The 27,700-nt window shown below is 46.7% G+C and overlaps 1 protein-coding gene across 2 annotated transcripts in view; it reads right to left on the bottom strand.

Annotated features, from left to right (window-relative positions):
* KIF16B (kinesin family member 16B) overlaps window positions 1-24,251 on the bottom strand; it is a 254,449-nt gene extending 230,198 nt beyond the window's left edge. For both annotated transcript variants that reach the window (XM_040981816.1, XM_040981817.1), the window contains exon 1: window positions 24,045-24,251. In XM_040981816.1, the coding sequence (XP_040837750.1) occupies window positions 24,045-24,091 (47 nt within the window). In that variant the 5' untranslated portion in view covers window positions 24,092-24,251. The remainder of the gene's footprint in view (window positions 1-24,044) is intronic.
* Between the last annotated feature and the right edge of the window lie 3,449 nt (window positions 24,252-27,700).

Genomic DNA, 27,700 nt, shown 5'->3' with positions numbered 1-27,700 from the left:
GTCCAGCCACAGGAGGACATATCCAGAGCCTCACACTGCCACTTGTCCCCAGGCCACTGGCCAGCCTCAGGCACTGACAGAGCTTCCTCTCCACTCTGCAGCCCACCGCACAGTGTCCAACACCAAGAGCCAGGCCCAGCTGCCCTCTCTGGGAAGCACTCCTGCGCCTGAGGCTGATCACTGACACCTGTGCTCCGTCCAGTGACACTTCTGTCGCTCTTCGTCAGCGTTCTGGATGAAACATACGATGGCCAACTGAACTGAATTTCAGCTAAAGAATCAATAGCTTTTCTATACTTTTCTATACAACTCAGTCTCACATAACACATGGGCACAGTCTTGCTTATGGCCTCCTAACTCCACCATCACTGTCTCTCACTCAATCATCAACACCCATCACGCTCTTCCACATAGGGTTGCCCACTCTATACGCCAAGCCTGGAGCACTCCCAAGTCTAGGAGTCACTGTCCTCGTTAGCCAGTGTAAAATCCAACCACTGTGCAGCTGCTCCCTAACTGTTCTCTACCAGGTAACACTCTCATTCCTTCTTTTGAATGGAAGTTAAGCCACCCAGCCTCAAGTTCAGAGCTATGGTGCACAACAGGACTACACCTTAGGGACCATGATCACTAAAGTCCAACTGGGATTTCTCATCTGTACCACATAACACCAAAGTTGCGTGAATCACAATTTCTCCCACTTACTCTAATGAAGGCAGGCAATTAGAAGAACCATTCTGGAAGGATGGGAGAAAAGCCAATCAGCACACATAATAGATTCCCTATTTGGGGCATTAGAACCTGCCATGTATCCTGGTCTCCACTAAGAGCAAGTTGCTAGACAGTGGAGAAACTTCATACATTACAAAATCCAAGCCCCAAACCAAAAAGAATCAACTTCCACTGCTCCAAACTAAAGACAATAACACTTCCTTTGGGAAATTTGGGGTGGGGAGAACAAGCAGAGCCAAGGGGGTGAGAGGCTTGCAAGCCCAGAAGAGGTTCCGAGAATGAAGCAGGGCTAGACTCAGAAGATTGGAATCCACTGAGCCCATGCCCTCACCTTGCACCTAGAGAAAGTGAGGCCGGGAGGCTACATGACAGACTTAAGTTGCTGCTACAGAGGGAGTCCTGCAAAAGGTTCCCAGGCTTCAGCTAGCAATAGGTATGCAGAGCACCACTGAGAGCAAAGCCAGTACCTTAATGTGACTTCAGCTGCCTATTCCTGCAGGTGGGCCAGAGGCATGCCTGGCTTCCCACAGGACTACAAGAAGCCAGTCCACCCATGAAAGGCACACACAGCACAAAGTAGTTCTCTAAAGAGGCTACAAGGCATCAAATGTATCGGGCTCTAGACAAGGGCACAAGCACCCCACATTCCAACCAACCCCATCAATCCCCAGATTTGCAGCCAATTACCCCAAACCACTCCTCCTAAGACCCAGAATGATGCTCCTCCGGCCCTATTCACACTGGTTTTCACCCCCGAATATAAAAATCTCCTCCACTGGACTTATCCTTCAAATTCCACCAAAAAAAAAAAAAAAGCCTCCTCCTCCAGGAGGTCTTTATGGCCAAAATTTTCCATTGCACAGCATTCCATAACACACCAGGGCGGTTGCTACGCTAGACGCATTTACCACTGGACAACTGCATGCTTACCTTCCCAACCAGTCTGGATGTGTCTGGCTGGAAGCCCAGCTGGCTGTTCACATCTTCCAGCATCCAGCACCTCCCTGACATATGGCAAGCAGCAAGACGAGTGAAGGAATCTACAGGAGCATTCCCTGACTATGCTCTGCCTTCTGAGGTTTCAGTTATCTGTGGCCCCAAAACATTAAATTTCCCTTGACTCTTTTTGAAAGACCACATTCACAAAACTTTTACAGCAGTATGTTATTATAATTGTTCAACTCTATTATTGTTGCTAATCTCCTACTATGCCTGATTTATACACAAAATAATAACCCAAGTTTTTATATGGGGAAAAAAAAAGCATACATCAAGTTTCCAGCATTGTCTGGTGTCCCTAGTATCTATCCACTGGGGGTCTAATGCTGCATTCCTCAGAGATAAGGAGTAACTACTGTTAACAGAAGCAGCGCATTCATGAAATTGTTGGACTGGAAACAGGATACTTCTTGAACTCAACTGCTGAAGTTAAACTGGGGCTTCAAAGTCCAATGTATGCTTTTAACTTCCAAAGGACAGTGTACTTTCTCCATCAGTTATCAGTTAACACGACAGATACTAACTCCGAAGTCAGAAACTCAGCTCGTCTCGTCCCACAAACTCAAAGCTGTGACACTGGCTCCAGGACTGCAGCATAGGGGACCAAGTGTCTGTCTCCTTTTGGGTCACAAGGAAAGAGGAAAACCAAGGATATGTGCATATGGCAAGCCCTCTTCAATATGCTGATCCTGGGCCCGGTGGCGTGGCCTAGCGGCTAAAGTCCTCACCTTGAACGCACAGGGATCCCATATAGGCGCTGGTTCTAATCTCGGCAGCTCCACTTCCCATCCAGCTCCCTCCTTGTGGTCAGGGAAGGCATTCGAGGATGGCCCAAAGCCTTGGGACCCTGCACCCATGTGGGATACCCGGAAGAGGTTCCTAGATCCTGGCTTCAGATCGGCATAGCATCGGCCGTTGCACTCACTTGGGGGGTGAATCATCGGATGAAAGATCTTCCTCTCTGTCTCTCCTCCTCTCTGTATATCTGACTTTCCAATAAATAAATAAATCTTTTTTAAAAAATGCTGGTCCCAAACTCACAAGCAACATATCTATTTCCCAAAACATGCATGGTAAAAGGAATGGTCTGAAGTTTATGCTCAGATAACAAAGGAGCATTTATGACCAGAGGGTTTTGTTTATTTGTGGGTTTGTTTTCCTGTGTTCAGACATTAAGCCAACTATTCAGTGCCCAAAGACCCTGAGTGTAGTACAGCAGCACAGGAAACAGAAAGGAAAGTGCTTCCACCACTCCTTGCCCACACAGTTGCTGCAGTTCTCTTTCCAGATTTATAACTTTCATAAAAATGTTCTCTGTGACAACCTATGACATGGGCATCCGACATGGATGCCAATTCAAGTCCTACCTCTGCTTCACTTAAAATCCAGCTCCCTGCTCATGCTCTTCGGAGAGAGGTAGAAGGTGGCTCAAGTTCATGGGCTCCTGCCACTCACTGGGGACACCTAGATGGAGTTCCAAGCTCTTGGTTTTAATCTGGCTCAGCCCTGGCTGTTGCAGCCATTTGGGGAGTGAACCAAAGAAACAACAACTGGGAAGAAGCTTAAGGAAAGAAGGTAGGGTCACAACTGACCTCACAGGACTTGGATTGATATCCTGACATGGACAATCTTTGCAATTTAATTTCACTGAGCCTCGATTTTCCCACTATTACCATGGTTGTGGATAAAACCTGGGACCCATAGCTAGCTACTCAGGAAGTACCACTGTGCACAGCAACACAGCAGTTCCCAAGCTACACTAACATATAAAGGACACAACAGAAGCAATCAGGTAACAGAAGGCTCTTCACAAGCACTCCATCACAACAGCAAGATCCATTCGTTCACTCAATAAATACATACTGCATCTCTGCTATGCACCAGGTGCCATTTGAGGCCCTGAAGATGTGCCAATGCCCAAACCAACGCAAACCCTGGCCTCTGGGAGCTTCATTTCAGTGGGGAGACGAATCTTAACATCTCTAATCCTTCCCCATCATGGGTAGGAACAAATCCAGAAAATGTATTTTGCCATATTTAAGCCAGCTCTCAAAAATATATCATATATACTATTTATCAGACAAAGATGTGAAGAATTTTTGTTGATAAAATTTCATCAACATCTGTCGATAAAACTTTAAAGACAAGGGCCACAGTTGGTATAAGAGGGAAGACTATCAAAATCAGCAAAGTTGTTTCACTTGTTTTTACACACTAAGGAGTTGCATCTAGTTATCCTGACTCCTGACATGGAATGCACACTGTGTCCTTCGAGCCCTGAGCTCAGCACCCACCTCATTACTTCCTGGGGGGCAGCTCGCCATGCTCATTCACACAGTAAATTAAAGAGCACTACCGTGGCCAGGGGCAGGAACAGATCAATAGGCAAAAACATACATCTCTTCTTTATGAGGCTCTGTGGGGGATACACAGGAGTACAATCATGGCTTTTGCCCTTCAGAGACCCACACTCACCTCATGTGAGTGCCACCAAATGGCCCGAAAAGCAAAGCCAGCTAAGGGTTTGGGTGAGTGTTTCACCCTGCCCAGGCATTGGAAGCTGGCACAGGAGAGACATGACCTCAGACGGCCTGGGAACAAGACAAAGGAAATCTAGTCATGTTTTTTCATAATAGCAATGACGGCTAAGTCCTCAGAGTTCCTTTCTCAGATGTTCTTTGGACACTTAGGTTGTCTGGCCTTCCTCAGTGTCTGAATGAGCCCCAGCTCCAACAAGAACAGCCTGACTGTCTTGGCCCTCAATCCGATTGGACTGCAACAGTCAGACACACAGAAGGGACATTCCTTACCTGAGCTTTCTGCGCAGAGCTTTAATATAGCAGCACCAAAGACAAGTGGGAGAAACCAAAGCCTGAACCTCAGTGTATTTTTCACTTTACAGTCACCTGAGGGGCACCAGAACATCAACTCAAGAACAGCATGTGGCCCATCATCCATGGGGAGTGCACTTGGTGCACATCAAGAACAAAAACTCTGGCTGAGGACTCCTAACTCCACTCGACAGCACACAAGGAACTCCTGAGGGCTCAAAAGATCCTGATGCTGGCGTTGGCAGTGTGGCACAGCAGGCTGTCACAGGCAAAGCTAGCATTCCATCTGGGCACCAGCTCAAGACCCAGATGTTCTACTTCTCATCCAGCTCCCTGTCAGCAGGCCCAACAAAGCAGTGAGAAATGACTCAAGGATATTGCCCCTGCACTGATGTGGGAGAACCAGAAGAAGCTGAATGCTCCCGGCTTCAGCCTGGCACAGCTCTGGCCATTGCAGCCATTTGGAGGGTGACTTGGGGGATGGAAGATCTCTCTCTCTCTCTCTAACTCTACTTTTCAAATAAATAAATCAATAAATCATAGATAAAATTAAGCAAAGGATCAATGTGCTCTCTATCATATCTAATAAAAAAAAATCGTGGTGCTTAAGCTGTACTAAAAGGCAATCAGCTAGGACTCTAAGGAGGCAGCCATTAGCTGGGCAGGATGAGAGCCACCGCCCTGCCCTTGCCACTTTACTGCCCAGTGAAGTGTTCAGAGGCACAACTAGAGCCCATCCCTTAACCAGATGTCACCACAAAAACCTGCAGGAGAAAATGACATGAACTTGCAAGGAATAAGATTAGGGTGTGGGGTGACAACATAAAGGAACAAGCACGCAATGCCTTCACACACAAGCAGAACTACCACAACGTGTTGGGCTTCTTGTTTTGGTCTGGCCCAACCCTAACTGTTTCAGGCATTTGAGGCTAAAACAGCAAATAGGAAAGATGTTTCTTGCTCACTCCCCCTCTTCTCTCCTGCCCTCTTTCAAATGTATTAAAGCAGTCAATCATTTAAAAACAAGGTAGAAAAGAAGAAATATTAGATACCCTAAACTAGAAGTTTGAAATTGTCATCCCAGGGTTAGGAATGGGGCTGTAAAATACCTTTAATTAGTTATCAGTATTCTAAAATTCACAAGATTGTACATAAGAACCTGGATTTATGACTCCTCCGCAAAACACAGGGGGATTACAGTACCCATGTTTCCATGTTCCACAGGAGAACAGGAATGGGAGCTATGCAGTATCTCTGACAGAAGGGGTCCCCAACTTCCAGTCTGTCCTTCCAGTCACTGCTCCCAGCCTGGTTCTCAGGGCACACAGCAAGGACCCCTTTCTTGGACCTCCTTTCTTACCGCTTTCTTAGAGTGTTAACTTTGAGTGTCTTTACTTGCCTCAGGTAACCAAACGTGAATAAGGATATATGCCTTTAACAGGAACTGGGAACACTCTCCATGCCAAGGGGCATTGGATATTTATAACAATATTCACCGGCCATACAAAATCACCAACTTCAAGGGTAGCCTGCTAGGGGCTAGCATTGAGGTACAAGTTATCAACTACAGCGTCAGCATCCCAGATGGTTCCTATCTCAATTGCTCTACTTCTGGTCCAGTTCCCTGTAAATGTACCTGTGAGAGCAGCCAAGGATGGTCCAGATGCTTGAGTTCCTGCACAGACATAGCAAACATGGAAGCAGCACCTGGCTCCTGGCTTCTATGTGGCCCATTTGAGGAGTGAACCAGTAAATGGAAGATATGTTCATATTCTCTCTCTCTCTTTCCTTCTCTAATTCTGCCTTTGAAATAAATGGATAATTAGTCTTTTAAAAAAATGGCCTGCTATAAATTTGTTCACTGTTAAGTCCACCCTGCAGTTGCCTTGACAGGGCCTGGACAGTGGCTATCCCGCCTGCTTTCTGAAATGTGTCATGGGCACCAAATCTAAAGAACTGAACTGTGGCTCCTCAAACGACCATCAGGTACTTCACTACCTAATGGATTTTATTCTCTTCTCCCTCTCGAATTGTCTCTGGAGGTGGGGAGCACTGAAAATGCTGGCTGGCGAACGGACCCAGTAATCGCAACGACCAGCATATGCATAAGCTGATTGGTGTGACAACAGTGTTGGAGTCTGTACTAGCAAACTCACTCAAGAATCAGATCTGGGATCAACTCAGATGAAGTTTCTTTGGATATTTCTCCAACTGAACTGCTGATCTTGGAACCCCAACCATCAAGAGACTGTCAGCCAGTGGACTCTGAATAGGTTTCATTACGGTTGGGACGGAGAGATTGGCAGCAATCCAGAACTGATGAACTATCAAAACTGTTTGAGCAGGACCCTTGGAGCGCGCCTCATGTTGGGGATGGGGGATGGGTGGGAGGTAGGGTGGGGCTTTCCCCTTTGTTACTCCCCTAACCCTACATACAGGGCAAAATGATTATATTAGTGTGGAAACAATGATATTACCCACTTTCAAAAAAAAAAAAAAAAAAAGAAAATGCTGGCTGGGATGATGAAAATTATCAAGTTCAGTTTTCACAAGACGGAACCAAGCTATGGACACATCAGGTGTAATTCATTCAGGCTTCCTAGCTTCTTTCACAGGATTTATTGAGGAAGCTACCACAGTTGGACATTGTCTCTCATTTCCTTCCTTCCATCTGTGCAGCGTGGACTGCAGCTCCCAAACTTCCATTTCTTCTGTCTCCATGACACTATTTTCATTCTGGATGCCCTCCAGGTACGCAGTTTTTAAAAAAAACGAAACTGCCACTCCTCAGGGTTATAAATCGGGGACAGTATTAACAGGCTCTTAACACTCAAAAATTCAGTCTGGATTGCCTGAAATCAAATACACTACCACAACTTACAAGCAAAAGTAAAAAAGAGATAACCTTGTCATCAAGCCAGAAGGGCCTGAGGTAAGAAAAAGCCCTCTGTTATCACCAGTGTCCTCTGCAATAAAGCCATGATGGACAGCCAAATAGGTCTGGCCTCATTTCTGTGGCTCAGCTGACCCAATCGTCCATGCCCAATAAAGCAAGCCCCTTACCCCACCCTTCTCTGACGGATTCTAGGAGAGCAAGGCAAGGCTCAAGTTGCACCTGGCCTGAGAGTCACACCTCTAATTGGAGCGCATTTCAAAGGAGGTGGAGAGGAGGACTCTGAAGGGAACCTGGCACTCACTGTCTGGGCCAAGGAGCCTGGCAGTTGAGGTAGCAAGCTGACATGAACTGAGCAGTTCCACCCTCCACTCTCTCAAGTGTCACCCTTCTGCTCCCACACAATTAATCAGCTCTTCACTTCAGCCTCTCCCCTACACAGACAGGCTTGCTTCCTGGGAGCCCCTTAGTGCTGCATAGTTTCAGGACTGCTCCATTTGCATTTTCAACGCTGGAGAGACAGAGTTCAGCCCTTGTCAAAGGAAGCTCTCCATCACAAAGAGACCCTTAGCTTCCTACTAGTCATCTAGAGAAGGAACTTGAAAACAGCCCTGGTACTTCTGAAAACAAACAAGTGGATAAGATCTTATCCTGCTGAAGTTGTACAGAGAAATCAAACTGCTGCAATCATTCTGGCAAAGGGACTAGCAACAAGAGGCCAGGATGAATGTCCAGGGCATCACATGAGGACTCTGGGCTTCCCACAGAGCTGCACTCACTCCCCCCCCCCACACACACACATACACAACCGCCCCTGGAAAACCCCTTTCCAGGTCTTGGCTGAGATGTCTTCCCTCCAGCTACCTTCCCTAATGTCCCAAGTCTTGGGAGGAGTGACTCAAACATCAGCCCTGAAGACCCCTGCCATTTTGGACTCGGTACCATTTTAAATGTCTGCAATCCCTAGGTCTCGGCTTCCTTAACATTTGTGTGCCCCGGACCCAGAGTGGTAGCCTAGCAGCCAAGATCCTCGCCTTGAATGTGCCATGATCCCTTATGGGCAGTGGTTCTAATCCTAGTTGCCTTGCTTCCCATCCTGCTCCCTGCTTGTGGCCTGGAAAAATAGTGGAGGACAAATCAAAGTCTTAGGACTCTTTGCCCGCGTGGGAGACCCAGAAGAAGTTCCTGGCTCCTGGCTTCAGATGAGATCAGCTCTGGCCATTGAGGCCACTTGGGGAGTCAATCAGTGATGGAAGCTCTTCCTCTCTGTCTCTCCTCCTGTCTGTAGATCTGACTTTCCAATAAAAATAAATAAATAAATAAATAAATAAATAAATAAATAAATAAATAAATAAATGATAAAGAAAGATTTATGTGCCCTACAAGTTCAAATTTTGTTGTCTGGAAATCCACTGTAGCCCTATGATACTGTGCCAGGTAGCTCCATCCACCAGTCCCTAGCAGTCCTATCCACCAATCCCTCACAGCCTGCGATGCACGCCCCCTGCTACAAAAAGGCACACTCTTGCTTGAGAGCATCCCTTTATGTACTGCCCCTTCATTGGCCTGAGACTTCTTCCACAGTCCTCCTTCATCTTGCTTCCTGCTCCTTTGGGACCCCCTCCTGCCACCCTGGCAAGAGATGTCTCTCTCCCTCTCCTTCCGCCTCCACTCCTGTCCTATGACTTCCATCCTGCTGAATTAAAGCCTCCTCTGTGGCTCACAGCATCTGGTGTTTCAGTTTATTGCGGCAACCTGAAAAGAGCTAAAACACCTAAGTCTCACATCCCTACCACTTCCATGGACTTTCCATATAGCACAGAACCTGGTGAGACAAAAGCAAGGGCTGTGCCTGGCATCATCCTGCTCCCAACACGCAGCTGGACCATTTCACAAGGGTTGAGGACCTCTGCAAGCTAATACCTATTGGCCTCTCATCTTTCTGTTGGCGGTAAACAAGTGCTTGCACATTCCTATGTTTCAAAATATTCTGCTCATCTCATAAACATGCACCATTTTAACAAAATAAATGAAATTTTCTCTTTAACTTTGAAGATGACAAACACAGATTATGATAGACCACAAAAACAAAAGCTCTTTAGGCTCCTCAATAATTTTGAACAGTTTTAAGAGGTCTCCAAACCAAAGCATTGGCACCAGCTACTCTTTGCACAAGGTCTGACACACACTCAGCAATCTTTAAATAATTTGTGAATGATGACTCTATCACTTAACCAATGATGGATGCCTGGAATTGCTTTGTGGCAGGACACAGAGGCCTGCGCTATGGTATATTATAAAGGAGAGGCACAAAGAAAAGGTTCCTGGTGGCTGGGGTATCAGATCAAGCTGTCCTGGTTAGGAAGACACAGATATTAGGAACCAACACATGAGAAAGCCAGGCCAGGGGGAGCCCCTCACCACCCAAAGCTCTTCCCAGCTTGTCCTGGAGAGTGAAGACTACATTCCAGAGTATTTTCAAACTTAGCCAGTCGGACGGGACATGAATGGTTGTCACTCACTTCTCCTCATCTTCACCTTGTCATTTGTGATTAACTCTAAATCTTCCTTGTCTGGGTACCCCTTTCCTGTAGTCAGAGGTGCTTGTCCTTTCCCCCTAACCTGGGCAATACAGAAGCTTTTCCCTTTTCTTCTAGAACACTGCTCTCAGAAGCCAAACACACTGACTCGGGGACTGTCAAATCTGTCCCTTCCACAGGAGCTGCACTGATGGCTGAGAGTGCTCCCCACTCGCTTTATGTGCTGTAAGTTTGCTCTCCAGTGAAATGGTACTGAGACGACTGACACTTTAAGAAGTGGGGACTTGTAGGGCTGATTAAGTCTTGTTTTATTTTAAAGTTCGGTTGACTGGTTGATTGATTTGGAAGGCACAGTAACAAAGGGAGGGAGATCTTCCACCCACTGATGCATTTCCCCAGGGCCTACAACAGTTCGGCTGAGCCAGGATGAAACCAGAAGCTGAAACTCCATCTAGGTCTCCTACATGAGCTCTTGGGGCATCATTGCTGCCTTCCCTGGCACATTAGCAGGAAGCTTGCTCAGAAGCAGGCTTCCCAGATATTCTTGCCACTGGAATGCCATCTGCTATAGACCCTCACCATAGCCAAGTAAATGCCAGTGCCAATGCCCTTAGGCACAAAGAATTATGAGCTAAACTGCTTTTCTTTATAAAATACTCAACCTCAAGTAATTTGTTATGGGAACAGAAAGTGGGCTAAGATGAAACGGAACATAGCCGGTTGTGTCTGCATGATGACTTTATCAGAGCCAGAAGAGCCGTAATGAAGGAGCTCACTAAATGATGGACAGATGATTGCTTTGGTTTGCAGGTGGCAGCTTAGACAGTTAATAGCTGATAGTCTTACTCTCCAGCTTTCTATCATGACTCAAATCTCATCATGCTACCCCATTTGTAAGGTGGCGTCCATTGCCTATGGGATTGGTTTAAAGTTAAATTATGGTTAGAACAATGGCTGGGAAGAAACCATAGGAACTCCACAACGTGCCACTGTTTATACAAAGCACCACATAATTTGGGCCTTCCACTCCTCCAGCCCACACTTTCACCATCCGAGTTCCTGCCATTTCACAATGCTCTGCAACTTCCTAATCGCACTGTCAGATCTCTGTTATCTTGGCCTTGTCTGCAGCCTGGTTCATCTTGCCTGCACTCAGTCAAGGACAGCATCCTAGTGGAGGCTTCCCCAGTACCCTACAGGCACCCCACTTGGCACCTCCAATCCCCATCACCTTCAATGCAACTTCATCATCCAACCTTCTGATGCTGGTTTTCCTTTTACTGCTCAGGAAAAAAAAAAAAATCTTGAGCTGCTAGAGAGTGGGGATCACAGCCTTAAGCCATCTCTGCCAAATGGTCCCAGGGAAAGCTTGCCCTGCTAGACAGATGACAAGGTCACCAAGCAAACATCTGCCCCTCACTGAGCTCAGCTTACTCAGACTCAAAGCTGCACTTCATTCATAATATTGCACAGGGGTCCTGAGGTCTCCTGCTCACACGGACCTGACCCTCTTCTGACGCCCACTCCGTTTTGTTATCCACATAGCTGAGCTAAGTGCTCGGTAAGGAGCGGACTCTGTGAAAGCACTGTAGTATTCTGTGAGATTCTGCTCCACATCATCACAACAGTCATGTACAACACTAACAGGCAGGAGACAAAATTGTGACAGTTACTGTTGGTGGTGTTCACTGTGTACAACCAGGCCACAGCCATTAATTCCTTCAAATCCTCAAGATTACCCTACAAGTGCAGTGTAATATCCTCAGTACAGAGAGGAGTGTAGTGAAAGTGTCCAGGTACCAAGTACAAAGGAAAACAGACAGCAGCAATGCCTAACCACCACTGATGGGCCCACCCTTCCATTGCTGTGCCTCTGTCAAGCCCTCCACCGGACGGAGCATGATGCAGAAAGTCTGGGGTAAGAAGGCAGTGAGCTCCCCAAAGAAATTCTGCTGATTTCAGCAAATCACAGACCAACAATCATCCTCCATCGAAAAACTCATACAGATAAGAGGCAGTTTCTCACACAGAGAAAGCACTTCATGTCTGCTGAATGGATGAATAAATGAATAAGAAAAAAGAAATCAACAACTATAAACATGCTTCAAAAGGCTAAGGAAAATGGTTAGAAAATAGATCAGCTTTAACGAGGACTGAGTAGTGGTAACTGCCTCTCGAAAGTAGAACAGGATAAGAGGAAAAGCCAAAAACAAACAACTGCCAACTCTTCAGGCTCTCCAAAAATCAAGAGAAAAAGGAATTCAGGCCATCAAATCAGAGACAATCAAATCAGTTCCATGAGCACTTGTGCTCTAGGAAAGGAGAAATGAACTCTTCCCACTGATTCGTTAATCCACCTGTTAGTTACCAGAAAAGGATGGAAACCCTGAAGACTGTTAGTAGAAAGCTCAGGTTAAGCTGCATCAGGAATACGGCTCCTTAGGGAGAAGTCGGCCTTTGGAGTTTCCCCTACCAGCCTTATCATTCTCCTCTTTGCAGCAATGGGCCACTGACCTCATCAAACACTGATAGCATCGCCCCCCCCCCCAGCTCCCTTTTATTGGCTATTCACTACAACAAGAACAAACAGAACAAACACTGCTGTTCTCGGTGCTAGAAGGAATTCACAGGTCACCTAAGTGCAAGCTGTTTACTTGACACTCTAGTGACCATACACACACAAAAACACACAGAGCCACAAAAGCAGCATGGGCAGGTAGCACCACACCACACCAGACTTCTCAACAGAATGGGACCTAGCTCTTCTCACGGCACGCTACTCAACCTCACCCCTGTGAACCAACTGGCCACTTGCTGGCCTGGGTTTCCTGGAGGGAAGGGCCATTCTGGTCATGCCCCAGGGCCTAAAGATGGCATTGTGAACCTCATCAGTAGGGCTTGCTGAGTGAATGATCATGATGAGACACATCTAGGCCTCGCTCAAACCACCCTGTTTGTCCTTACACCCAGGACAATGGGTATAATGAGAGAATGGATGAGAGAGCTCATTCTCATCCAGCAGTCCAAGAGACCTTTTAACAACAGAAATTACATCAGGTGACTCTGTGTCCCCACCCCTCCAATGACCCTAACCCTGTTAGAATAAAGCTGAAGACCTTGCCCTGTATTGCTCACTAGCACCCAGATAACTCCATTCTCACCACAGTCAGCTCCTCAGACCTGCCTGGATCCACTGCACAGCCCATGTCCAGCCTCAGGGCTTTCATGCTGGCTGTTAATTCTACCTAGACCACTCTTCCCAGAATTCAATAATATTACTCATACAGAGTCTACCCCAGGCTAATGCTGCCTAAAGTTATCTACCCCTTTGTTGTACTTTCTTTTATCTGCAGATCTTCTAAACACCTACAGTGTACTCATTACGGTCTTCTGTTTACTTACTAGACCAGTGACGTTCAGTATGGCGGCCACTAGCTACGTGTAATCAATGAAAACTTGAAACACAGCTACACAAAAGGGGGGAATGCTATGAGTTTAAAACTCACACCAGAGTTCAAAGATAGTGCAAAAAAAAAAAAAGAAAAAAAAGTAAGAAGAATGTAAAAGTATCTCATAAATGCTTTTTAAAAATATTCCTAAATTTATTTTTATTTTTACTTGAAAGGCAGAGTTAGAGAGAAGGAAAGATACAGACAGAAAGACATTTTCCATCCACTGATTCATTCCCCAAATGGACACAAGAACCTGATTTGGGTCATCCTGCCTGGAGCTTCTCATTGAACATGCGTACAGGGTCCCAAGGCTTTCGGTCATCCTCCACTGCTTTCCCAGGCCATTAGCAGGGAACTGGATGGGAAGGGGAGCAGCAGGGACACAAACTGGCACTCAAATGATGCCAGCACTGCAGATGGAGGCTTAACTTACTATGCCATGGTACCAACCCCTATCTTTTTTCTATCAAATACATATTGAAATAATATTGTCAATTACTGGGTTACATTAAACATTTATTAAAGTCAATATCACACTCTATGTTCTACTTTTTTTTTTAAAAATGTGGGTACCAGGAATCTTCAATTATGTTTGTAGCTAACATGCTCAGTCTTTTAGCAGGATCCCAGAAAGTAAGCTCCCTGAGGGCAGTTCCTTTGTCTGGTCTGCTCACCAACACCAGAACCCCACCCAGCCAGGCACTCAATAGAGCCCTGATGACTGCCAGGTCCTCTGTGAGCCCCTCCAGCTTTCAAGGCCCATCTCAAGTCCCCACTCCTCCTGCAAATCATCTGAGATCGCTCAACTTGGCACCTAGACCCCAGCACATGGCATAGGGGCCAATACATCTGAACACGCAGTAGGCCCATCAGTTAGCACCCACTGTTTGAGCATCTGCCACACACTGGGTGTTTTTGTTTCACCTTCCCTCATTTGTTAGCACAGCAAGAGGAAAGACTCTTAGATTCAAGTTTTAGAAGAATCTGAGATCAACAAAGGTAAAACAATATATACAGGGTCACAAAATTAGTGAATGGCAGATCCTTGATGTAAATCTGTGTCTTCTGGGCACAGGCGCTGGCACCCAGCCCTCCACCCCATGCCTTGGTTGGCAGCCAGGAGCCAGTCTCACAACCCAGTGCTGATCCTGTTGGCCTGTGCAGTAGCACTCTGTTTGCTTGTTTGTGTTAATGAGCATCCTTGCCAACACTGGAAATTTGGGGGATTTTTAGCAGTTCAGATTCCCATTTTCATTCAACACTTGAACATTTGCTGTGTGCCAAGCACAAGGCACATAATCCAAGAACAAGAACGAGACAGGTCCAAGGCTCAGACAGTGAACCAGTCAACCAGGGAAACACACAGGAGGCCAACTGGGACACATGCCACAAACAGAACAAAAGCAGACAAGGGGGTTAGGAAATGTCAGGGGGCTGAGGGACCATTTTCACTGGGGTATGGAAGCAGGTCCACACCGAGGAAGCAATGTTGAAATGAAAACTCTTTGGAAGACAAGGTACTCGAGAACCCAGGGGAAGAAACATCTCCAGCAAACACAACATAAGTATGCCATACACTATGGGAGACAGCCAGCCACCCCTTTGTACTACAGAACCGACCCTGGGTTGTGGTTTCTAGTCCATACATGCAGCTCTCAGCCTTCCTCACATCCCGGCATGGCCACGAAGGACATGCACCTGCTCCTTGTCAAAGCAGCCAAGAAGTGGCTGTGCATTCCCCAAGCCCTCACCACCCTCCTCCTTCCCAGGGTTGCAGAGAGGTGACGGTGAGGTCTCGAAGAATGAGGGTTCCATGATGCCGACTGGGAATCACTCTCCATGGCTTGCTTGCACAAGCAAGAGAGAAGCTTCGAGATCTTCAGTGCTGACCTCCTAAACATGCAGGAGTAAATCTTTTCCAGGAGCCCTTCGACATCCTGCTGCCTCTGGCTCTGAGGTACAAGCTCTGGGGCCGTTCACTCTGAGGTTCTGGTTTGGGTGGAACTAACACAGCAGTGTCTTGGCACACACTGGGTTTGTGTTCGCTACTCTAGATATACATAGTATACTGCAATATTTAACACACCTGACTACTTGAAAGGCAGAGAGAAAGGAAAGAGAGAAACTGAGTTACAACAAGAGGTTTCTCCATTCAGTGGAAGATCCATTCCCCAAGTGCCACAAGAGCAAGGGCTGGGCCAGAACAAAGCCCAGAAACAGGAATTCCATTAGGGTGGCCAAAGTAGTTGGCAACAACCCAAGTACTTGAGCCATCACCCACTGCCTCCCTGGCACATTAGCAGGGTGCTAATTGGGAAGCAGTAGCCAGATCTTAAACTGGAAACTCCAGTATAGGATGTGGCTAGTCCAGGCAGTGGCTTAACCCACAGTGCCTCACTGCCGACCCCTGTTCTGTATATTAATTGATTCTACCTAAAATCAATCCTTGATGCCTTGAGGTCTGTCTTTGCCCGAATCACTTCTCACTCCAATCCTGTCTGCCCCATCAAGAAGGATGGGCCTCACATGTCCTTTACATTGGACATGTTGAACTGAACTGAACTGAATCCTGCCAATGTTTTGGCAATGTTAGGCACAGCTCAATGTGCCTAACTATATTCCAAAGAAAGGATGCCAGGGGGTGTAACTCCTCAGTGTTATCAAGGGAAACAACTATTTTGAGGGAAATGTCATCTATTCTTAACCTTAATATCACTGTAGTATAGGCAAAGCTGACTCCAACAACAAGAAAACTTTAATTAATAAATTAGTTGTTTTTACATAACAATGAAATGCACAGTGTGATCCTGGAATAGATCCAGGGCCAGATAACAGACATTGCTAGAAAACTGGGGGAGGAAAAAAAAATCTTGATAAAATCTGCATATGGTCAACAGTATTGTATCACTGTTACCTCTCTGTTTTGATTTCTATACAATGGTTATATAAAATAGTAGCAGTAGGGGAAGCTGGCTGAAAACTACATGAGAATAATATTCTTGTAAATTTGAAAATGAGAAGTTTTTAAAAGTTTCTTTTAAAAAAAGTCACTTAATTAAACTGTCATAGATGGGTATCAGCTAAGTTCTAGCGACAGTTTTTTTGCAACTTCCCTTCTATTTCATCATGCAGAAATAGCTCATGAAAATAGTAACTTTAGGAAGGGAGCGAACCAAAACCCAGGTTTGAATAGGTTTATCTCTTTTTTTCCACTGTAAAGCTAGTCTCCGCACTCAGAATCATTTTCTTAGAAGTTCCCTGGGGAACTATAAGTCTTATTCAGTGGAATCTCACAAAGTGATTTACCCATGCTCCAGGCAGAATTTCCAAGCAGAATCACTGGAGGCTTACATGCTATTAATAAGACCTTGAAAATAAGAATCAGCAGGTGCACCCAGGGAAGGGACCATAAGGCCACTGAAGCTACGGAAAGCAAGCAAGAAGACCAGGAATCCACGATGGGTTCCAAACCCTATGCTTCAAAATGTTCTGAATTCTCATTTAGTGCCTGATTAGTGCTCTTGGGATCCTGAATCCACTCCTGCTCCAAACTTTTAAGAGTGGAACTGACAATCACCCAAATGGTACCTGCATCTGTGTTCCCTCACATAACAGAGCAAGATTTTACCACCTTGTCTGAATAACAAATCCATTTCACCAGTGTTTTTCAAATTATGAATCACAGAATCAATGTGATGGGTAACAATCACCCTTTCAAAACAAAACAGATGTAATAGTTGAGAGTAAAATATTGGCATTCACTGAGCTGATAAACACCTTAGAAGTACACAGTTCTGAGCACTCATCACCAGCCTTCCAGGGCATAAAAATCCTTCACTTCAAATAATATACAAATCCCTTTTCAGTAACTCATAAGGGGGAAAAATGCCTTACACGAATGTTATGTTCACAAGGACTGACAAGAAAATCTGAAATAAATTCCAGTGGGAGAAAAATTCTGTTGCAAACCTAAGTCAAAAACTTTTCCTACAAAGTATGTCTCCAAATATATTTATTAATTACAAATTCATGAAGTAAAAACATAACAGTGGACAAGCTAAGCAGACACTACCTTAATCGAGCCATCAAAGTCAGCACTGACTGCAATGACACACAATGACATCATGTACCCATGAGCCAATTGAAAGGACATAAAATCACCTATTTGGTAGTCTTGCCAGAACTGTATCACTTCAATTTAATCATGATAAAACATCAAAGAAATCCAAATAGAGGAACACTCAAACAACTGAGTGATACTCTTCAATAATTAAGACAGTGAAAAGGAAGGAAAGTGAGAAATTCCTGCAAAAGATAGTAAGGAGAGATGCCCAGTAAATGAAATTGGGATCCTGGACCAGCAAAGGGCATTACTGAAAACCCAGTGAAAACTAAACGAAACTGACAGTGTTATAACACAGATGTGAATCTTGTTTTTTAATCACTGTACTGGGGTTATAGAAGATGGTAATGGGAAGACACATTCGGCTAAGAAAATATGGAAATGCTGTACTATGCTGACAACTTAACTGTCAGCCTCAAATTATTTCAAAATACAACGCTGTAAAAAACCACCATTTCTGAAGAAAGGGATAAGAAAATGTCCTGCCCCATGAACCCTACATCACTTAAACACAGTACAGTGCTGTCCCTCTGATTCTCTAGCCTGAGACAATAAACACAAGCAGTGCTGGTATGTAATTTGCACATAACAAACTTGATGCACAAGAGGGCTATGGCACTCTTCTCTGCACAGGCTATTGCACCTCCTGCTCTTCCTGACACCAAAAAGGAGGGTTATCAAGACTCCCAGTGGAGAACAGCATGGACCCCTGAGTCCTTGAGAACATCCTCTCAAAGGGCAAGATGTTCAGGGGTTAGGGGCACACAAGAATGTGACAGCTGTTTTCTGAGGCACTGCTCTAGACAAACAGCTGTGAACATGACTGACAATATAACTGGCTATCGTGTGGCTTATGTAAAGGAGAGAGGCAAAAAGCAAGCCCTAAAAACTTATGGTTAGGTGAACTCACACAGAAATTCAGACAATGGAGATGCCCCAAAGCCAGAGAGACCCAGAGCTCCAGGATACTCCCTTCTCTGCACAAGCGGCCTTGAGTCAGGCCCATGTCTTCCTCTGATCCCCAGTGTCCTCACTCATGAACCAGCGCTAATAGGATCTGTCTCATGGAATTGCTGCAGAGAACTAAACCATGACAGCACAGCAATGAGTAGAATTTCTAGTAAGTGAGCGAATGACCAGAAACAATGATCAATCATAAATGTTACTTATCAAAACCATCAAATTGGACTGACACTAAGGCATTGTAGGCTAAGTCTTCGCCTACAGCATCAGATAAGGGCACAGGTCATGTTCATGCTCAGTGGTTCTACCTCCAATCCAGCAACCTGCTTGTGGCCTGGGAAAACAGCAAGTCCTTGGACACTGCACCTATGTGGGAAACTTGGAAGAAGCTCCTGTTTCCTGGCTTTGGATCGGTTCAGCTCCAGCCGTTGTAGCCATCTGGGGAGTGAGCCAGAAGATGGAAGATTTCTCTTCTCTCTTTTCTCTCTCACGTTCTCTCTCACTTTCACTGTCCCTCCTTCTCTCTGCAACTCTGTCTTTTAAATAAAAATAAATCAGCAAAGGAAAGATCTCTTTCTGTTTCTCCCTGTCATTTTGCTATTCAAATAAACAAATTCGATCTAAAATAGACAAATAAATAATTACTGACAAGCTACAGAGAGCAAGAGGAAAAGCAGAGAGAGTGGCATCTTCCATCTGCTGGTTTACTCCCTAAACGGCTGCAAGGGCCATGAGTGGGCCAGACTGAAGTCAGGTCTCTCACATGGGAACTAGGGTGAGGGACCAGTTCAAACAAGGGCTCAGTGTCTTCACTGTGTGGTCTAAGTCAGGCTGTTTTGAGTCTCCAAATCATGCTCCTCATCTGTACATAATCCTTTCCAAAGAGCACCTGCAAAACTGTGCTGTGTAAATGATCAAGGAGCCCTTGGAGATCTCTTTCCCCAGCCTCTGAAACCCCCTGAAGCAGGGGAGGCAACATGTGTTTGCATGCATACATATATACACAGCCACAGAAATCATTTGGCCTGGTCATGCCAAGGCCAACCTCAGGCAGGACTTGAAATCCAATAAATTTACAGCAGCCTAATTTCTGGGCTGTTAACTTTTAGGGTCTAATGATGTTATAAATATTTAAATGGCCCTTGGCGAGACAAAAAGAAAAAAGGTTTCGCTTCCCCACTCCTGGACATAGAAGCTCCATCCTGACCACAGATTCTACTATCAAGATTTATGTACTTTGTTTGCGCCAACAGACCAGCAGTTAGTGTCCTGAGGCCAAAAGTTTCTGTCACCTGTGAGCCTTGAGGCCATGAGCAATCACAGAGAGGGCCAGGCAGGGAACAGGAGCAGGCTCAGCCAGCACCAGGAGGTAAAAGGTCTCAGAAGGCAAACAGCCCTCAGCCAGTCGGCTGGCAAGAGGAAGGGCCACAGTTGCCAAGGTAAGGAGGTGAGCCTGGGGCCTGGAAGTATCTTGACGTGCACCTCCTCACCCTCAGTGAGAGAATTCAGCCAGTCATCACAGATCCTGGCGACACAGCAACAACCACTCTCCCTTCACTCTTACTGGCTCTCGCAATCCAAAGGTTAGGTGCACCTGCAAATATCTGCCCCAGCCAAAAACACCACTTGTGGGTTTTTTTCCCTTTTTCTCTTTTGAACTTGAGAAGGCTAAGAACAGTCAGAAAACAAAGAATGAGGTGGATTTGCCTTATGGGACAAGAAACCAACAGGTTTGGCCAGCACTTGGTAACTATTTTTTGGAAAAACACCTGGTGCTTTTTTTTTCTCTAATACAAAATCACTAAACAGAGATGGACATGTGGCACAGCAGTTGTGTTGCTACTTGGGATGCCCATGCCTCATTTCAGAGTGCCCGAGTTCAAGCCCCAACTCCGGCTATCACTCACTGTGGGGTGGCTCAAGTTCATGGACCCCTTCCACCCACATTGGAGACCAGGATGGAGTTCCAGGCTCCCAGCTTCAGCCTCATCCAGACCCGGCTGCTTCACACACTTGCTAAGTAACCAGCGGATGGAAGATCTTTCTCTTGTTTTCTCTGCCCTTAAAATCAATAGCCATATGTAAAAAATGTTTTAAACAGGCCATCTTAGAAGACATAGAAGCACTAACAATAACAGTAGGAGCCACAGTGATTTTTATGAGTCCTTTCCAGACGCCAGACACTGTATGGCCACATGCAGTATCACACTGAACCACAGGCCTTTTGCACTGCCCAGGGCCACTCATCAGGGCACACTGAAGTCACTTTAGTAGATCCAGAAAATAGTACTTGTTTTTATGAAACAGAACAGAAAATAAAAGAGTGAAACGCAGGTATAGTGACCATCTCATGTACCTATTAGAGCAACAGAGCTACAATTTAAGATGTGTTTTCTTATGATTAATCTGACAGGGGGGTGGGAGTTTGGGGGAGAATCCCAGCCTATACAAAATTGTGCCACATAATTCAAAATTCAAAATAAAAAGATTTTTTAAAAAGTGCAATGGAGAGTCTCCCAAATAGAATGACGGAGGCAGAAGAAAGAATCCACCTGATAAGTCCTTAGAAACGGCATTAGCGATCAGAGTTTGCAAACCTCTCATCTTGACAACTACTGTCACATGTCCCAACATGAACGTTTCCGAAGTTTTAAACATTAATACCATTTACACATCTTCCTCCTTATCAATTACACCTCATCACTCTGTCAGAGAAACTGCCTTCTGGAAGCTCACCCTTCCACCCTTGCCACCGAGATCCGCAACAGCATCTCACTCCCATCTGCTCCCCCACATCCACCTCCTTCAGGTGGCCACTCCTAACATACCATCTGTCGGGCTGATGCTCAGAATCCCCCCAGTTTGCAAGCCCCTGTCCTCCCAGAAAACCTCCAGAGATCACCCCAGTGTCAAATCTCTAGCCCCCTTTCCTTCCTGCCAGTATTTCTTCTTTTAGGCATTTATTTATTTTCATTGGAAAGGCAGATTTATAGAGGGAAGGAGAGCCAGAGAAAGATCTTCCATCCACTGGTTCACTCCCCAAATGGCAACAACGGTCAGAGCTGAACCCACCTGGAGTCAGGAGCTAGGAGCTTCTTCCAGGTCTCCCATGCAGGTGCAGGGTCCCAAGGACTTGCATTCTTAAACTGTGCAAAAGACTCCCATGTCAATCCTGGAATCACCTGAGACCTAAACCCAGGTTTCCGACCACCTGCTGAACACTTGCAGAAGGGAGGAACTCCCTTCCCACACTTCAGAATGAGGTCCAGCATGCATGAACCACTAGTGTTTTCACTTGAACTTGATGCTTATCACACCACACAGCCAAAAGAAAACATACCCACTTCAATGTCCCCCTTCCTGAAAGCCCACTGGTGAACCTACACTCTTCCCACCGACTTTGTGTCTACCCTCCCATTACATAGACTTAAGCAAGGAACCTGCAGCGCCCCTTGCAAAATGGTTCCTTAGTCATACCAGCAAGTAATCCCTCCCACAGCTGACTGCAGCTTCCAGAAGCCACTCCTCAGACCACATTCACTTAGCCCCCAGAGAACCCCAAGCACTATGCTTCTCACTGGGTGGGATCACAAGAAATCCTTTAAGGGCCAGCACTGTGACACAGCAGGTTAACCTTCTACCTATGACATCAGCATCCTATATCTGCACCAGTTTCAGTTTCTGCTGCTCCATCTCTGATTCAGCTCCCTTCTAACATACATGGGAAAGCGACAGTGCTTTCTCCCTGCCACCCACATGGAAGACCCTGTTGGAGTTCCAGGGTCCTAGCTTCTGCCTGGTCCTGGCCTAGTCCTGTGGCCATTTGGGAGTGAACCAGCAGATGGAAGACCTCTCTGTCTCTCCCTTTCTCAGTACCTCTGCCTTTCAAATAAGATAAATGTTTTTTAAAAAGCAATATTCCAAATATACTTTCAAGAGTTAAAATAATTTTAGACTGTGCTCATATTATTCCAAAACAGAAAAGGAACTTGTATATACCTGCAAATCTACAATAAAAAAATCTTCTGAAAGCATCTAAATGGGCTTGAGGTGTTTACCTCATATAAATAAATATACTCAGAAACTGTCAGAGCTTGCAAAAAAGTTAAAAAGGGCCAGCTTTGTGGCCTAGCAGGTAAAGCAACACAGCTAGGACACCATCCTATATGGTGCGAGTTTGAACTCTTGCTGCTCCGTTTCTGATCCAGCAGCCTATTAACATGCCGGAGAAAGCAATGCGAAGGTGTTCGAGCCCTGTACCCACATGGGGAAGCCCAGAAAAACTCCTGGCTCCTGGCTCCTGGCTCCTGATCACCCAGATCTTGCTGCCTGACCCTCTCTAGTGTACAACAACTGTGCCTAAATAAATAAACCTTTTTTTTTTTTTAACAACAACCAAAATAAAACAAGAACAAAAAGCCAAACTCCTTCCCCAAGCAGTCTTGGAAACAACTTGAAAATCACAACAGCATTGATTTCTAAAAGCAATGGTATCCAATGGTCAGAAACCAGAGTGGTAACTCCTTATTTAAGTAACAGGAAAACACTCAGGTGAGTCTAATCAAGTGCTGGAAATCGAAATCACCGGATGCTTTGATCTTCTGATGCCCCAATCAGCTGGCAGAATCACCAAATACTGACCTCCACGAGTTGATATGACTCATGCATAAAGGCCAAGCAGTAAGTCACATGTCCCACAACTCAGCTGAGAAGTTAATAAAAACAGTTGGCTGATTCCACCTATCCGGCGGGAGGCCCTATGCCACTGATGTTGCTGCAATTTTTCAAGCTAAACCAACTTAAAAAGTCTGCCAAGGCCAGTACTTTGGTCCTAAAGGGGTCATGGAAATGCAAGCACGGGTTATTTTTACAGGAACGAAATGGCATCATTCCTAATAGTTTACTTTGCGGAACCATAGAACTGGATTAAATTCTGAATGCTTGCAACACCAAGCTCTCTTTAAAAAGGAACTTATTTCGAACAAGTGCAAGGGCATCCTTGGAAATGTTTTCCCTACTGATCAAAACTTTCACCTAAGTATTTCCAACCACCTTTGAAGTCACAGACGGGAAGTTCACAGGCAAGGTTCACACACAGGGACTCAGGAGATTAAATCTCCAAACCCGGCTAATAGTTCCAGAAGTCAGTTGGCCTAAGCTCCAGCTGCCTCCTCACTCCTCCCACATCCCGCGCCACTCATTTCAAATCTTCCTTGGACGCTTTTTAAACAAGCACACTCCGTTAATGAGGTAGATTTTTACAGGGATCTTCCTTTGGCCTCGTGAACTCCCCACCCTCAGGGTCCGCTCCAGGACAGCGCCAAAGGCTGTCCTGACAGCCAAAGCTCAAAGTCCTGTCCAGGCCCCACAGGTCACTGTCAGGGCCCCGTCGGCGAGGGGAGGGCCCGTGACATTCAGATCCCAGCTGGCGCTTCCAGGGGGTGCTGGGAATGGGTTTCCACGGGACGGAGGCGTGGCGAAGGGGACTGACTGGCAAGAGGCCCCACTCACCTGCGATTCATGGGCCGGACCCTCACGGCCACCTTGACCGATGCCATGGCTCATCCCGACCGGCCGGCGCAGGATGCCCCCAGACGGCGCCCGACAGCTGCCGGCCACTCCAGCGACGAGTCCTGAGGCTTCCCGCCCACTTTCCTCTCTCACCCGCCCCTCAGCTCCCCGCAGGCCCAGGAGTCCCGCGGCTGCCCCACCTGCTAGGCCACTGAGCATGCCCAGAACACGCCAGCCCGCGAGATCCAGGTGCCGGAGTTTCCGGCCGCCCAGGGAGCGCCGAGGGGAGGGACCGTGCGGCTCCGCGTAATTTAAACTTAGAGGCTTTGGGGGCGTGGCTTTGGTGCAGGAGGGGCGGGGCCAGGAGGATTGGGTGGTGCGAAGACGCCAGCTGACACGGTGGGGGCGGGGCCGACGGGTAGAGGGGCGTGACTAAGACGCGAGGTGCGTTTCACAGGGGCAGGGGGCGGGAAGGTTAGCTGGGGGCGTGGTCTGACGAGAGGAGGGGTGTGGCCAAGAGGCAAGGTGCGTTCCAATAGGGAAAGGGGCGTGACCGGGTGTGGGCGTGATCTGAAGTTTGGGGGCGTGGCCTGCTTGGCCGCCCCAACGCTACTTCCTGGAGTCCCACAGTCGGGAAGGTGCTCCCAACACTCACTAGTGGGAAAGCCACCCAGCTGCTACGTGTGCCTGACCTTCCTCCCCGGACGACAGAGCTAGGCGGTGTTCGTGGGACGGGTTTCCCAGAAAACGGTTTTTCAAACTCCAACCATGGCCCAACCTGTCACAGAAGACCCTGAAAGGCAGTTGGATTGAGCAGGCAGAACTTGTTAGCTGAGAGGCGGCACGCCCTATGCCTCCTCGTCCCCTGAACGCACTGGGAGCTGGGATCCGCCTTGGCTTGCGAAACCAACACGGGAGCGAAGAAGCGTTGTTTTCTCCCCCCACTACTCCGTCCGCAGTTTCCAAAGAGTCCCACACAGCCCGTCAGCACAGTAATCACTTAGTCCCTGGAAAACTCGGGGTACCCAATAACTCCTAGAGCAACCGGCACAGAACTTAGTGCAGTTCCCAGCACCTGGAAAACCGGAAAACCCGGGGTGCGGATTGGGAGCGGACCCACGCGGCGGGCATGCGCAAAGGAATCGGGCTGTCCCAGGCTTGGTGAGGAAGCCCTGGCTGCCCCGAGTAAGGGGCGGGGCCCGCCTTATATGGGAGCCGCGTGGGGACAAACGGCGGCAGTCACCTTCCTGAGGTGCATGGGTGCTGGGGCTGTGAGATGCCAGGCCAGGTGCTGCTGCTGCTCCTGCCCCTGACCTGCCCACTCAGCCGCAGGCCACCCCAAATCCCCACAGCCGCCCAGGGTCAAAGGACCACAGAACCTTGGAACTCAACCTTTCAGGAGTTGTGACTGACTCATTAAAGCCATGGGTTGCTGAACAGGTTTTACTCATTCATTCTTATTTGAGGCCAAGAGCCTGCACCTGTCTCAAACCAGTGTGCTTTCTCCACGCTGCCTAGGTGGGAGCGGGGAAACGGGCCCTTAGTGGTATCCCCGGTGTAGTAAGAAAGACGGCTTGGGCGGCAAAGGCTGATTCCAGGAGATTTGCCTCCTCAGCTCCCACTGTGATGTGCCTGCTTCAGAGGGCTTTACTGCACACCCGTTGGTCTTGTCCAAAGGCAGGTTCCAATTCCGAGGGTTGAGGCCATTTCCTACCATCACTCCCGAGACTGGGTTGCTCCACGTTTGCCCCAAGAGGGCCTCTAAGCAAACTGTAGGAGCTGGGGATCTTCACATCCCAGAGTGAACCTCCTCCACTTGGCACCCAGCTTGCAAACAAACAGCCAGGACCCCTGTTGATGAGGATTAGTGAGTGGAAACAAACCCATTTTGTTCTTTCCCACTCCAATGCCACTAGCTCTGTTGCATCTTCCAGAAGTTCAGAACTTTCTTCCTGTGGCCTTGCAGGCTTCCCATGGGCAACATGCCCCAGTGCAGCTGACCTGGGATGGGGCAGGAGTAAGGTTGCCCTTGCTTCACATCCTACAGGCCAAAGTCATTGACTTAGCCAAGCCCAGGTTACCTGGCAGTTGGAACGGAGCTAATAAGTAGAAGAGGGTACTCAAGACACACCCATCCAGCATGAAGTCCATGGACTTGAAAAATAAAAACTGGCAGTTTTCATAGCCCCTAAAGAACATGTCTTCACTTTCCTATCTCCTGTGGCTTGCCCCTCACTAGGAACCCCAGGTGAGGAAAATAGTTACAGCTATGCCAGAATGTTCTTGCTTTCACTGTGGTGGTCAATAGCCTGCCAGTAAGCCCTGTCATTTATTAGAAGTACACATGGAAAAGGGCCATGGCACAAAAGTGTTCAAGAGCCCGGGATTTAGAAACGCATTTGCATGGGTGAAGTACATTTCTGTTTTTGAAACGGGCTGCACTGTGTTGGGCACGCGAAGAAAAGTTATGGAGGAAACAAGCATTCGGCCTGGAGTGAAGCAGCTGCTCCAAATCATACTATCTCGGGGTTCAATGCCTGGCCCCCCGCTGCCGAACACAGCCTGTGGGAGCAGCAGAGGTGCCTCAAGGTGCTGGGTTCCTGCCACCTTCCTGGGACACCTGTATGCAACCCCAGTCTACTTTAATCACGACGGCAATGGAAACGCAAAGCCATACATATGGTCTTTCTCTTCCACATAAAAAAAAAAATCATAATAAAATAAAATTAAAGATCCTGGTTAAAACATACATGGTGCTTTATATGAAAAGAGAATTAACCCTATCACAACCAAGGCATACACACTTGTGTATATGACGTCTGTGCATTTTGCTGTGTTGCTTTTATTATTAAAATTATTGTTATTATTCTTGTTAATATTTGCTCTTTGTGCAATGTTGTCAAATTGCTGTGACTTGAACTCCCTGTGTCCCAACCTCTTTGTTTCTAGGTGGGACAACCATGTAAATAGAATGGGCTCTCCAGCTGAAAAGATCTGGTTCCTCTTCAAATATTATTATCAGAAGAAAAATACTGTATGCGCATCAGCTATACTTTTTTATTCTTCCCAGCCTCTAAAAAATAGAGTTGACTTTCTCTCTCACAAATGCGATGCTCAAGATACAACAAAAATAAATTTAAAATATACAAATCAAGAAAAAAGAAAAAAAGACATTTTTAAAAACTCACGCAAATGAAAAAAAAAAAAAAAAAGGAAAAAAACCTAACCCGAGACAGGCACTTGAATTGGCATTTAAGATGCCAGAATCGTGTATTGGTGTACTTGGGTGTGATGCCCAGCACTAGCTTCCGAGTCCACACCCTGAGAGACCATGAAATTGGCTTCAGTGACTGGGTTCCTGCCACATGTATGGGACACCTGGATTGAGTTCCCAGATCCCAGCTTCACCCTGGCCTTGCCCTAGCCATTAGAGACCTTTTTAAGAGTGAACAAGCTCACTGTTCTTTTGCTGTGTCTCGTGTAACATAAATGTTTTCAGTAGATTTATTCTACTTTTATTGGAAAGGCTAAGTTACACAGAGGGGAGAGAAAGAAAAAGGGAGCCGTCACCCACTGGGTCCCTCCTCCAATGGCCACAAAGAAGCAACTGGGACACAAAGCATAATCCATATGGAATCTTGACAATTGCACAAGGA

Source organism: Ochotona curzoniae, unplaced genomic scaffold (assembly GCF_017591425.1).
Source record: "Ochotona curzoniae isolate NIBS_2020 unplaced genomic scaffold, NIBS_Ocur_1.0 contig_3520, whole genome shotgun sequence".
NCBI lineage: Eukaryota > Metazoa > Chordata > Mammalia > Lagomorpha > Ochotonidae > Ochotona > Ochotona curzoniae.
This window is presented reverse-complemented; position numbering and strand designations above follow the sequence as displayed.